Raw genomic sequence first — 12,618 nt, 5'->3', positions numbered from 1 at the left:
CTCACTGTTCATCCAGAGGCAGCATCGATCGGCTTCAGTTAGCAGCAGTAGCGAAGGAATCGCTCGATCGGGTTCAGTTAACAGCCATCGATCGATCGCTCGGGTTCAATAACGCGTAGCCTGCAGTGCAATCACTCGGGTTCAGTTAGAGCCCAACGCCTCGCTCGGGTTCAGTTAGAGCCCAACGCCTCGCACCCACGCGCGTGCGTGTACGAGAGAAATGCGCATCGCTCGGCCCCGACCACCCATCGTAACCGGGAACACCCCGATATTTTCCTCGCCCTCGCTTCTACCACGTTTTTTCCGTCATGGACGGCCGAAAGAATGTCATGCAGCTGCGTCTCCGGCCCGCCCAGGACGAAAAGCCCATTTTCTGTCATGATTTTTTGTCATAGAAGTAGGACCCCACCACATCTATGATGATACCGGGTTTTGTCACAATTATCGTCATAGAAGTGTCATAAGTATGACGGAAAAAAAATTCGTTCGGCCCAAAATGTCACGGATGTGTCTTTTTTTGTAGTGTTAAAAGGTCGGGATCATCTCCAGCTAGCTATACTGCTCCCACAACTTCGTAAACAAAGCTAAGCCGATGTAGGGCAAAACCCTAATCAATGTAATTTGTCCTGATGTTCACGAATTGGAGGTGGATTCGACATTCGTGGAAGAACATGAGGGGAAACACGACAGAAAACACAATTGAACACATATAGATGCAGTAAAAGATACACACAGATAGATTCATGATCCAAATCATCAAAAGAGTGAGATGGAACAAGACAGTTCTTCCCCAAGTCCTAGAACAAGGAGGTCTTGATTATTATATGATGGGAATCCTTCTCCACAAGTGGAGGTATTGATAATCCCTAGGGATCCTTCTGCAATGGAGGTCTTGAACTCCAATGGAGTGTCTCTCTCAAGAGAAATCCCACAAAGGGAGGTACATGAGCTAAGCTTTATGATATGAGATCTATTCTTAGCTATCCCTAGAAATAAGGAGGGGGAGTCTATTTATAGTGCTAGTCATGAAGGGGTAAGAGAGAGAGGCCAAAGGCCACAGCTGCACACACTTAGTTACCGGACGTCCGGTGGCTCGTGCCTCGTGGGGTGCCGGACGTCCGGTGGGCGTCGGATGTCCGCTGATTCTTCCTGGGTGCAGTGGCGCCGCATTTCCGGTAGATGCCATACGTTCGGTGGCTGTAGCTTGCTGCAGTTCCGTCTTCTTCCGTCTTTGCTTACAATGATTTTCTTTAACAAGCCAATAAGTTTTTACAAATAAGTGATTATAAAAAAATGTCTTCGTTGAAAATTGCCACAGTTATTATGGATCGAAGGGAGTATAATTTATTTAGGTAGGTAAATCGTGGACATGACATGATTTGATAAACATTATTTTCACAATCATTAATGTAGATATAATCATGGATTAACGTAGTAAAATATTCATATATCATCATAACGCACGTGCAATTATATATTTACTTTTTTATTTTGTAAATTGTTTGGATTGCTTACCGATGTCTTTGATGTGGAAATGCAGGTGGGATCCGGCCCAACCTCGCGAGTTCGTTAGCGTCAACGGAGTTGGGCAGCAACGCCACCGCCCACCGCGTCGTCGCCGCGTGGGTTCGAGCCAAACTCCACTCCAGTCAATCAATCGCAACCCCTGCGAGCAGTAAAAGCCATTTTTGAACTCGCTGTTTGTGCCACCTCACCTCACAGCAGCCGCCACGTCCCCGGCGTGGCGGTAGCCTCGCGTCGCAGTAGGGTTTTACCTTTGCTTCCCCTTTCCCCAAGCTGCAGAGGCCGCGGCGACCGAGGCGGGAAGAGGGGAGCCATGGAGATCGGGGGGCAGCACCCGGCGAGCAGCTGCTCCAAGGAGCACCAGAAGATCTACCGCGACTGGTTCGCCCTCGCCGACTCAGGTCCGATCCCCGCCTCCCATCTCCCATTCGCCATCCCCGCTCTGATCCCCTTCTGCTTGCTGCTCGCGATCCGATTCGATTCCCCTGTTCTGCCCGCGCAGATGGCGACGGCCGCATCACCGGCCCCGACGCCATCAAGTTCTTCGCCATGTCCAGCCTCCCCCGCGCCGACCTCAAGCAGGTAGGTACCCCGCTGGTCCCGCTAGTACTGTAGATGGAGCTGTCGATTTGATCTCTAATGCGAAACCCTGTCGCGCCTCAAGGTCTGGGCCATCGCCGACTCCAAGCGGCTGGGGTACCTCGGCTTCGGCGAATTCATCACCGCGATGCAGGTTTGCCTCGCTATCCGACGGCATTTCATTGTTCATTGTACCACCATGCTGCTTCTAGAATGTTTTGGCTGTTATCGATTTGTGACGGGCTTGTTGCGATTGGCAGCTCGTCTCTCTGGCGCAAGCGGGGAACGAGATATCCCAGGACAGCCTTCAGCGCGAAGGTTGTTGCTAGCCACGAAATCAGCTCTGTTGATTACTTATTCGTTGAGTGCTAATTGGTTCACGCTGTCTGACAGATCTAATCAGCTTCAATCCCCCAGTGATGGAGGGTTTGGATGCTCAACTTGCCGTAAGTCTGCTATGCCTTTATACTGCGTCGTTAGTATTTATCCATGTTTTTTTGTTGAATTCCACTGACCTGTGAGAGTGATGACAACTGCTTTTCAGAAATCCAAGCATCTGGCAAAGAGGGTCGATCAGGATATGGATGGTAAGGAATGAACCCTTAAACCTGAAGTCATTCCTGGGGAGAAATATATGAAGCATAACATTTTTATTTCGTGTAGGATTTCCTCAGGCACAGGGACCTTCTACTAACCATTGGTTCAACTCGAAGTCATCCAAGAAGGTAGTGCTCATGTTCTTCCGTTTTATTTTGTTTGTTGAGTTGAATTATTATATGTGTCACTAGCTCTTGCAAAATGTTAGAAAGTTTCATTTCCAACACGTTCATTGTTGGATACTCCCTCTGTAAACTAATATAAGAGCGTTTAGATCACTACTTTAGTATTCTAAACGCTCTTATATTAGTTTACGGAGGGAGTAGCATATAACTTTGCTTTTTTGAATGAACAAATGTACTCTGAGAGTTTGCTCTGAGGTGAAGTTCTCCATACATTAGTCATGAGGTGAGGTAAAGCTTTGACATGTGCTCCCTCTGTTCCCTAATATAAGACCTTTTAGCTATTTCAAAATATTGACTACATACATACTAAAATGTGTCTAGATACATACGGATCAAGAAAAAGCTAAAAGGTCTTATATTAGGGAACAGAGGGAGTACTTCAAAGCAACAACACAAGGGTCCTGTTCATTTTGGAGTTTGAATGTAGTTAGCTGTAAGATTTTTTTTCCAGCAGGGCTTCTTTCCTCGGAAATACTTTCTTTTTCAGCAGGGCTTCTTTCCTTGGGAATAGTACAATTTGTACAATACTATTTACAGAGAAACAGCACTTGATGTTGAAATTCAGCTGATTTGGATAAATAGTCAATGTTTTAACTAACATAAAAGGAAGGTTTGACAAAGTACTAAAAATTCTTGATATGTCGATGATTGTTTAATAATGGGGACAAGACATCAAATGCAAGCCATTTATGTATGCAGCTCTGCTGTACCCAACCAAGTAGAACTTAATCTATGTTTACACTGTTGTTGTGTTGAATCATAGTTCATTTTAAGGCAATTTCCTATCCATTTCAATCCATGCTTCAGTTAATGAACTTGAACACAAAAGGTTATACTTAATTTGGCTGAAGCGTACCTCAGTTATCCTACAGAATGTGCTGAGACACCATAGAGAACCTTGGATTGATTGTGCTTTATGAACTCAGGCATTTAGTAATTTTGTTTCTGGTTATTAGACATTGCAGACTTGCATGCTATTAAGTTAAATAGTAAGGCATTGTGGCAAAGCAAGTGATTTTCTATCAAATGATACTGATTTCCTCAGTGACACATGTATCATTTACGCTTACCTTCTTTATGGTGTTTTCAATACAGATACCCCTGACTGCTGTTACTTCTGTCATTGATGGTTTAAAAAGACTATACATCGAAAAATTGAAGCCTTTGGAAGTTACATACAAATTCAATGATTTTGTGTCCCCTTTACTGGTAAGTACTTGTATTCTCTGTATCTGCTTTCTATACGAGTTGAAAATGATTACTTCACTCGCTTTGCGTGTTTATATTCCTTCCTAATGTTATCTCCTTGTGGCATTACCTTTAAATAAGCTACTTAAGTACAAAATAATATCCTTCATTTTGCAGACAAACAGTGATTTTGATGCAAAGCCAATGGTTATGCTCTTAGGTCAATATTCTACAGGGAAAACTACTTTCATCAAGCATCTGCTAAAAACAAGCTATCCAGGTTATGTACTTAGCACATGTATTTTCTGTAGTTTCCCGGTTCAATTTAATCACATACTATGAGACAAACTGACAATTAATCCTTCTGCTTTGCAATTTTGCAGGTGCCCATATTGGACCGGAGCCGACAACCGACAGATTTGTTGTTGTCATGGTAACTTCAAAGATTCTTAAATCTTCTATTTGTAGGAATACTAGGTGGACCAAAAAATATTACCCCAGATATGATTTGGGAATGGAAGTTTATTGAAAAATATAACTGGAGAGTTTATGCCCAATACATGGTTTTCTACAGCTCTACAACTCTTCATGCATTAGTGGCTGATTTCTGTTAGATTCTTACCCGACTATTGATTGTTTGGGACTGTTGGTGGCTTGTGATGCTACTTACCTAGCTTATCTATTTGGCACAGTGCTTCATTGATTAGCATTCTGCACCTGCTTTTGTGAAACTTTCCTCTGGATCACCGAGCTAGAATTATTGTTTAGAGTATGTCATCGATAATGGCTGCTGGTTTCTCAAGGCTTTGTTAGCTAGTGTACAAGAAGCGTAAACACATGCCCAGTAGTCAAGATTAACTTCAGGCCCTTCTCTTCTAGATTTTGTACTTATTCCTGCTTCTGGAGATTGTAAGTGAGGTTAAATCGCTATGGACACTATTGATTCATTTTTTCAGTTGTTGCAACTTATATTAGATGCTGGTGCAATGTAAACAGAATTGACCACATGTCCACATCCCAGATACTATATTAATGTACAGTGCTTTACTTATGTTTCTCCCTGTAGTTTCTTCAGTAGTCCTGTTAATTTTCTTCCTCTTACCAGTCAGGACCTGATGAAAGGACTATCCCTGGGAATACTTTAGCTGTTCAAGCAGATATGCCTTTTAGTGGTCTCACAACATTTGGGACTTCGTTTTTGTCCAAGTTCGAATGCTCTCAGATGCCACATCCAGTAAGCTTTTATTTTTATGCATATGTAGAAGGCACATGGTTATCTGGACACTGAACCTAACTTGTACCTTGAAGCTACTAGAGCATATCACATTTGTCGACACACCTGGTGTTCTTTCTGGTGAAAAGCAACGGACACAACGTAGCTATGAATTCACAGGTGTTACATCATGGTTTGCTGCCAAGTGTGACCTTATCCTGCTTCTGTTTGATCCTCATAAGCTTGATATCAGCGATGAGTTTAAACGTGTCATCGGATCTTTACGTGGACATGATGACAAAATACGTGTAGTTCTAAACAAGGCCGACCAAATTGACACTCAACAGGTAGTTATTCATTGTTCTCTCTGCATGACCTGTGGTGTTTATTGCTTTATTTTCTGTACATAACAGTTTTTTACCTGCAGCTTATGAGAGTGTATGGTGCACTTATGTGGTCTCTTGGTAAAGTATTGAATACCCCTGAGGTGTCTCGCGTTTATATTGGGTAACCATCCATGCCCTCATTTACTTTGTTCCACTCATATAGTCAAATGTATTGTAGTTTGCTACATATTACTCTCGGCTTATATTCTTGTCAAAACTCTAGATTGAATATTACTAGAAGTCTCATAGATGTACTTTTTTTTAAATCTCAGTGGAGTGTTTAGCATACTTTGAATCGCTTGAGCGAAAATATCTGAATCTTGTGCATGTAAATGGTACTGACTGGGTCAACCCAGTATATTGAAACAATAAACTCACTTTAGGAATCGACATGCAGATCGTTCAATGATAAACCAGTAAAGGAATCAGCTGTTGGCCCGATCGGAAAGGAACTATTTGAGAAAGAGCAGGATGATCTCCTTTCTGATCTAAAAGATATACCAAAGAAAGCTTGTGACCGCAGGGTAAGTTTTTTTCACCGTTTGTGTTCTTTTTAAGTCCCGGTCTGCTGTTTTTTTTTTCCGCCACAATTAACACATTGGTATATATGTACAGATCAATGAATTCGTCAAACGTGCTAGAGCTGCCAAGATACATGCTTATATAATTGGGCATCTAAAGAATCAGATGCCTACGATGATGGGGAAAGCTAAAGCCCAGCAGAAACTTATAGACAATTTGGAGGGCGAGTTTGCAAAGGTGTGTATTTTGTTCGTCTTTCTAACTTTGTAGCCAGTCCACAACTGTTGCGCATTGTAAGGACATGATGACCCTTTGCTTCTGTTAAGATGGAGCCCTATGTTTATGAGTTCATAGCAGATGTTCTTAGCCCAGGTGTTTAGTTTTGGTATATGGGCATCATACAGTTTTACTACTTGCCAGACCACCACTGGCTTTAAAATTGCAGTTTTAACGTGCAATAAGAGCTGATTGCGGTTTGCTGTCTGTCTGAACTTCTGCTTCTACGCACTTCCTTCATTATTAATAATATTAACGCTGAACTAATAATAACGGATGTCTGTTGGCACAGGTGCAAAGGGAGCATCATCTTCCAGCAGGGGATTTCCCTTACGTGGAGCACTTCAGAGAAGCATTGGGCGGGTACAGCATCGACAGGTTCGAGAAGGTGAAGCCCAAGATGATCCAGGCGGTGGACGACATGCTCGGGTACGACATCCCGGAGCTGCTCAAGAACTTCAGGAACCCTTACGAGTGAGCAGACATCATGATGGAAAGACCGGCTTCGGTCTCAGGCGTAGATGGTGGTAGCCAGTCTAGTAGGGTATTTTATTGCTATATTGTACCCATTGCTGTGTAACTGTATGCATAAGAGCCAGAAGCAATTGCTCAATTGTTGGCTGGAGAACGGCCTTGTTGTAATGGCATGGAAAGAATTCGGAATATGGTATGGTGGGGTGGTCGCGTTGATCCTTGAGATGATTATCTATTCGTTCGGAAGAGCAGCTTGAATGCTTGTTGGTGCGATCCAGTCAACTGGCTACCCATGAAGAGTGCTGGACCACCGTGTGTGTCGTCTGCCAGAGGTCCTTTTCTGGGAGCAGCCCTCCTGTTTTGCTGTATGTGGAAGTGGTATTAATTTGGTGTTCATAGACTAGAGATCACCTTTTCATGGGTACAGTTTGGGTGCGCACCTGTTTCTTCGCTTATGTCTGTAACGAGCGATGCAGAAATGTGCCTCGCAGCTGTGGAGGTTAAATGCTGCTTCATGTTTTACCTTTCGGGGCTGTCATACTATTTTTCATTTCGGCAACAGGCATTTTTGAACCATAGGATAAGGATCCGATGGCCCGGACGGTTTCCCTCGTCCTCATCTTAGCACACCTCTTTCTCTCCTCTGCCTGACATGTGGAGGGTGGAAGGGCACAGCTAGGCAGAATTCGAAGTCAAAAGAATGATTGTCCTGCAAAAATAAAAAAGAATATTGTTCTGTCTCATGTCTCTCCATGCCGCCGTGCTCCATGTCGATCTTGCCACTGCCACTCAAGAATAAAAGAAGAGCAATAAGAAATTCTAGGTGGGGAACTTCGACCAAACAAATGAAAAAGCTCGCCTCTAGCTGGCGAGTCTGCCGTATTTTTTTCTTCTAGGAAAACAATGTTAAACCAGCAAACGAGTCGTAAGCAAGTCGCCTAAACCGACACTACGCTTTCTGCTCGCAAGTCAAACACGGTTGGCACCGGCAGCCTGTCACAGACCAGGAGCCCAGCCCGCGCCGACCCCCGCAGCTGCAGCCGCGTCAATCATTGTAAACGTTCGGCTAAAAATATAGTATATTAGACGCCACTAAAAAGAAAACATAGTGCCAGAATTATTTTTTCGAATTTTAAGTTTGCTAACCACATGTCCCATGCGGTGCCAAGAAATATATAAAATCAATAAGCAAATAAAATGTAACTCGTACAAGAAAGAGAGAGAAAAAAAAAGTAGAGATAAAAAAAAAACAAGGTGGAAAAGACAAGGACGCCGCCCGCCGAACACGCTTGGAAACGCTGACGACCCGCCCGCCGGCCCGGTCCGGCCCGACCCCTTCCGCCCGGCTTCCTCTCCCCGTCCAAGTTTCAACCCCGACCCGACGCGCTCGGGCTCGGCCTCCCTCACGCCTCCGTCCCCGTCCGGCACCAAACCCATCCCATCCCATCCCCTCCCCCCCTTTTCCACACCTGACCAACGATAGCCAGGCCACCGCACCCGCAGTTTCGTGCACCGCACTTCTCCACCCACCACCTACCTCCCCCCGTGTTCCCCTCCCCCCTCAAAACCTATCGCCGCGGACCATCTACCCACCGACGAGCGACTGCGGCCGATTGATCCGCAGGGCGAGGCGGTGGCGGCGGAGGGAGCCCACCAGATCCGGCCGCGGCGGCGATGATGAAGCAGCTGCTGCCGCAGAGCCAGCTGCGGCGCTCGGCGGCGGCGTCGGCGGCGCGCTCCTCCGTCAGCGGGGTCGAGGGCGCGGGGGGCCCCGACGGCGTCGGCGCGGGCGCCGGGGCGGGCGGGCGGACGGCCTCCTCCTCCACCTTCTGGTTCCTGCTGCACGCGCTCTGCTGCCTCATCTCGCTCTTCCTCGGCTTCCGCTTCTCCAGGCTCCTCTTCTTCCTGCTCTTCTCCAGCAGCGCGCTCTACGCCGCCACCTCCAACAACAAGTCGGCCGTGCTCCGCGCCATCACCACCACCACCACCACCACCACCACCACGACCACCACCACCAACACCTTCACCCTCTCCTTCGCCGCCGCGGGCAACCCGCCCCCGTCCAACCCGGACAACCTCACCGCCGCCGCGCTCGAGGAGGCCGCCGGGAGCACGCAGAGCCACGTGGTGGTCGGCCGCCACGGGATTCGGATCCGCCCCTGGCCGCACCCCGACCCCGTCGAGGTCATGCGCGCGCACCGGATCATGGAGCGCGTGCAGGAGGAGCAGCGCCGCTGGTACGGCGTCAGGGAGCCGCGCCAGGTGCTCGTCGTCACCCCGACCTACTCGCGCGCCTTCCAGGCGCTCCACCTCACCGGCCTCCTCCACTCGCTCCGCAACGTGCCCTACCCGCTCACCTGGATCGTCGTCGAGGCCGGCGGCGTCACCAACGCCACCGCCTCCATGCTCGCGCGCTCCAGCCTCACCTTCGTCCACGTCCCCTTCCCGGAAAAAATGCCCCTCGAATGGGCCGACCGCCACGCCACTGAGAACCGCATGCGCCTCCACGCCCTACGGTATGCGCACACTTCCCTACTAGTTCCTACTACTCATAGCCAGATAGCCTGCCTGCCTGTAACAGAGAGTATAAGGTGACTTATTACTGATGATGATTGGTTTTCTCGTGTCATGTAGGGTGATCCGGGAGAGGAAGATGGACGGTGTGGTTGTGTTTGCGGATGACAGCAACGTGCATAGCATGGAGCTGTTCGATGAGGTGCAGAAGGTCCAGTGGATGGCCGCGGTGTCTGTGGGTATCCTTGCGCACACCGGAACAGCAGAGCAGCCACGCCTTACCGAAGAGGACAAGAAGAACATGCCTCTTCCAGTCCAGGGCCCTGCCTGCAACTCTTCCGGGCATTTGGCTGGATGGCACACATTCAACACGTTGCCGTTCTCTGGGAAGACCGCCACGGTGGTTGGCGAGGCAGCGCCGGTGCTACCGAAGGGTTTGGAGTGGGCTGGGTTTGTGATGAACTCTAGGATGCTGTGGAAGGAGGCAGAGGGCAAGCCTGATTGGGTGAAGGACCTTGATGCTGTGGGGGAGAATGGGGAGGAGATTGAGAATCCTCTTACTCTCTTGAATGATGCGTCCTATGTTGAGCCGTTGGGGAACTGTGGGAAGAAGGTCCTACTGTGGTGGCTCCGTGTTGAAGCCCGGGCCGACAGCAAGTTTCCACAAGGGTAAGATTTCGTTTTAGACCCTGTTTTTGTTATGTGTTGCTGGTCATTTTAATTTTTCTGTTTCTTATCAGAAAGTATTGTGATGTTCTATAGGACACCTCACCTTTTGTCCAATACTTTAAACACCTCATGCAACCACAGATCATAGATAACCCTTCCTGTTAGTTAGGCCTGACCAGACTTAGTAGTTACAAGCCCAGTCTCACTTTTTGAAGGGTACACCACGAAAGCATGACCTAAGCCAACTATTTTGCAGTTACCATGGAACTTAAACGTCAATGTATGTTTGATCTAGCAACAGAACTGCCATTTCCAGGGGCACAGCCACCATGTACCTCTGGCATGGGCACTTATCAGGGCTCCCCGTTTAGTCTCTGGAGAATTTTTTTTCTCCAGGCAGAGGTGGGCTGGTGGCTGTCTCAGGAATGTAGGAGGGATTTGTTTTTCAGGGCTGCTAGGCCCAGCCCACAAGCGGCAGCTGATCAAGTCCGAGTGATGTGCTTGGTTGTTGAATAGATTTTAAGAATTGTCACTGTATCGTGGACACCCAGATAGTTCACCAGGCCAAGCTAGCATATGTTTTTCCAGGACCTCAACCAAACAGCCACCAGGCATTTTTCAGGCATGCTCCAGGCCAGGCGTAGCACAACGTGGAGTTGTGGACACCATCCAAACACGCTATTAATCCTGCTGTATTGCCCAGGCTCCAAAAGTTTCCTGGCTCCACCACTGCCCACATTTAGTATGGTTATGTTGGGCTGAGTGGTGTCAGATTTCGTTACATGTGATTTTCTAAATGAAAAATCTTTAAAAACCCAGTAATAGCCAATATTGCCCAGCCTCTAGCCTGTCTTGTCTAAGCGTTCCATTCTGTTCTAGGATTTTTTATGTGTTGTGCTTGTAATACAGTTAAATTAATCTTTGGGATCGAGAGCGCTATAGGCCTATGATAGTTTTGCTTGGTTTTTTTCCTTTTCATACTAGTTTCGGAAAGGAACTTGATTCTGGTTTACACTTTGACATTCATTTACAATCTGCTAAAGTGCTATCTTGCATTCTGTATTTCCAAACAAAGGCTGTTTCTCTTCGCGGAATGTCCCTGTTATCGAGGGTTGTACTACTATAGTTTTGACTCTCCACTTTAGTGAAATTGCTCAACGCAGGTTGCACCAACAGTTCTGCAAAGTAGCATGTGTGCAATTCATTTTTTAGCCACCAGTTATTTGGCACGCATTAGAGCCAGTGTAAAATAAAGTATTTCGTAGCTGCAATATCTGTCTATTTTTATGTAAACATTTGAGATTGACCTCTTCCACTGGCATGGTGCCATATGGCAACGTTAGAACAAAGAATGTTTCAATATATCATTGTCAACATAAGTGTTTAAATTTTGCACCCTACATTGTCATGTAGTTTAGCATCGTCAAATTGAATGGTTTAAACGTTTAAGAACATTTCCTCGTGTTAGTCTTGGTTTCCAAAACCATGTGTACCCCTTCTGAGAGACTTGAGGAATAAAAGGTCTTGAGAAAAACTCTGGATTTCACTGCACTCAAATAGTACAAGATTCTGCTAACTGATCAACTCTGATTATCAGATTTGTTCGCTTAGATTTTTCCTCCTCTTCTGTATTAAGCATGCTCAATTTTCTTCTTCTTTAGGCTGTAATAACCTTAGCTGAAATTATCCATTTTTAGGCTGTAATAACTTAAATTCTTCTTTTGCAGGTGGGTGATTGAGCCACCGTTGGAAGTTGTTGTTCCCGCCAAGCGCACACCATGGCCAGAAACCACCATGGATGTCTCATCGGAGATGTTAGACGCCAAGCAAGAGCAAGAGGACAGGCAGCTGCCAAGGACCAACAACAGGTCAGCCCGGCCCCGAAGCACCACCACGAAGCGGAAGGGCGACGTCCACAACTGAGGCAGGATAAACAGACCATGTAATGTACATCTCACACCACCTTACACCCGCGGTATCTGCAATAGGAGGCATGTCCAGTCGATCTAGTGGGTATTGTGTTTATTTTTTTGTTTCCTGATGTTTTGCTCTGGTGGTAACGACGACGGCCTCGTGCTGGGGATATGTCTTCTGTAGAAGACCGTTTCGTTATCTGTAGCTCTACCTGTTGTGCTGTAATATAACACCGCAGTTGATGTCTCAAGAAAATGGCGTCTGAACTTGGATGATCTATACGCATGTCAACTCTGAAGTTTGTATCGTGTGATGAATGTTTTCAAAGCACAGTTTCCCCTTTTATTGGGGCGTTGTACAACTTTTACTGGACTGTACCCCCTCGGTATAGTTGGTGATCTAAACGCTCTCATATTTCTTTACAAAGGGTATATTAGTTACTGCCTCCGTCTCACAATGTAAGACGTTTTCTGGGGACATTATGAGACGTTTTCTGGGCGGACATTGGAAAAACCGTTGGCGTCCTTTTCCCTATGCAAAACATTGCTGCAGGTCGCCTCTGATTGCTTTGATGTGC

The 12,618-nt window shown here is 46.6% G+C and overlaps 2 protein-coding genes across 2 annotated transcripts; both read left to right on the top strand.

Moving 5' to 3' along the window:
• The first annotated feature begins 1,554 nt into the window (after positions 1-1,554).
• Positions 1,555-7,190, top strand: LOC109749840 (EH domain-containing protein 1). The gene is made up of 16 exons (XM_020308783.4): positions 1,555-1,925; positions 2,027-2,106; positions 2,189-2,257; positions 2,364-2,421; positions 2,497-2,549; positions 2,648-2,690; positions 2,767-2,828; positions 3,981-4,094; positions 4,251-4,353; positions 4,457-4,506; positions 5,179-5,307; positions 5,382-5,633; positions 5,714-5,793; positions 6,070-6,196; positions 6,288-6,431; positions 6,763-7,190. Exons 1-16 carry the CDS (start codon positions 1,838-1,840, stop codon positions 6,946-6,948), a joined length of 1,638 nt encoding a protein of 545 aa, XP_020164372.1. The 5' UTR covers positions 1,555-1,837; the 3' UTR covers positions 6,949-7,190.
• A 1,224-nt stretch (positions 7,191-8,414) lies between these two features.
• On the top strand, positions 8,415-12,402 carry LOC109749852 (probable beta-1,4-xylosyltransferase IRX14). The gene is made up of 3 exons (XM_020308793.4): positions 8,415-9,460; positions 9,579-10,127; positions 11,855-12,402. The coding sequence occupies exons 1-3, from the start codon at positions 8,619-8,621 to the stop codon at positions 12,048-12,050; spliced, it is 1,587 nt and encodes a 528-aa protein (XP_020164382.1). The 5' UTR covers positions 8,415-8,618; the 3' UTR covers positions 12,051-12,402.
• Positions 12,403-12,618: the final 216 nt, after the last annotated feature.

Source organism: Aegilops tauschii, chromosome 7 (assembly GCF_002575655.3).
Source record: "Aegilops tauschii subsp. strangulata cultivar AL8/78 chromosome 7, Aet v6.0, whole genome shotgun sequence".
NCBI classification, from domain to species: domain Eukaryota; kingdom Viridiplantae; phylum Streptophyta; class Magnoliopsida; order Poales; family Poaceae; genus Aegilops; species Aegilops tauschii.
This window is presented reverse-complemented; position numbering and strand designations above follow the sequence as displayed.

Bases quoted from the DNA above. Each gene is read 5' to 3' on its own strand.
- LOC109749840 (XM_020308783.4), top strand. From the start codon at position 1,838: ATGGAGATCGGGGGGCAGCACCCGGCGAGCAGCTGCTCCAAGGAGCAC. The intron at 2,258-2,363 runs GTTTGCCTCGCT...TGCGATTGGCAG, and splicing joins AATTCATCACCGCGATGCAG to CTCGTCTCTCTGGCGCAAGC. The intron at 6,197-6,287 runs GTAAGTTTTTTT...ATATATGTACAG, and splicing joins AGAAAGCTTGTGACCGCAGG to ATCAATGAATTCGTCAAACG.
- LOC109749852 (XM_020308793.4), top strand. From the start codon at position 8,619: ATGATGAAGCAGCTGCTGCCGCAGAGCCAGCTGCGGCGCTCGGCGGCG. The intron at 9,461-9,578 runs GTATGCGCACAC...CGTGTCATGTAG, and splicing joins ATGCGCCTCCACGCCCTACG to GGTGATCCGGGAGAGGAAGA. The intron at 10,128-11,854 runs GTAAGATTTCGT...CTTCTTTTGCAG, and splicing joins GACAGCAAGTTTCCACAAGG to GTGGGTGATTGAGCCACCGT.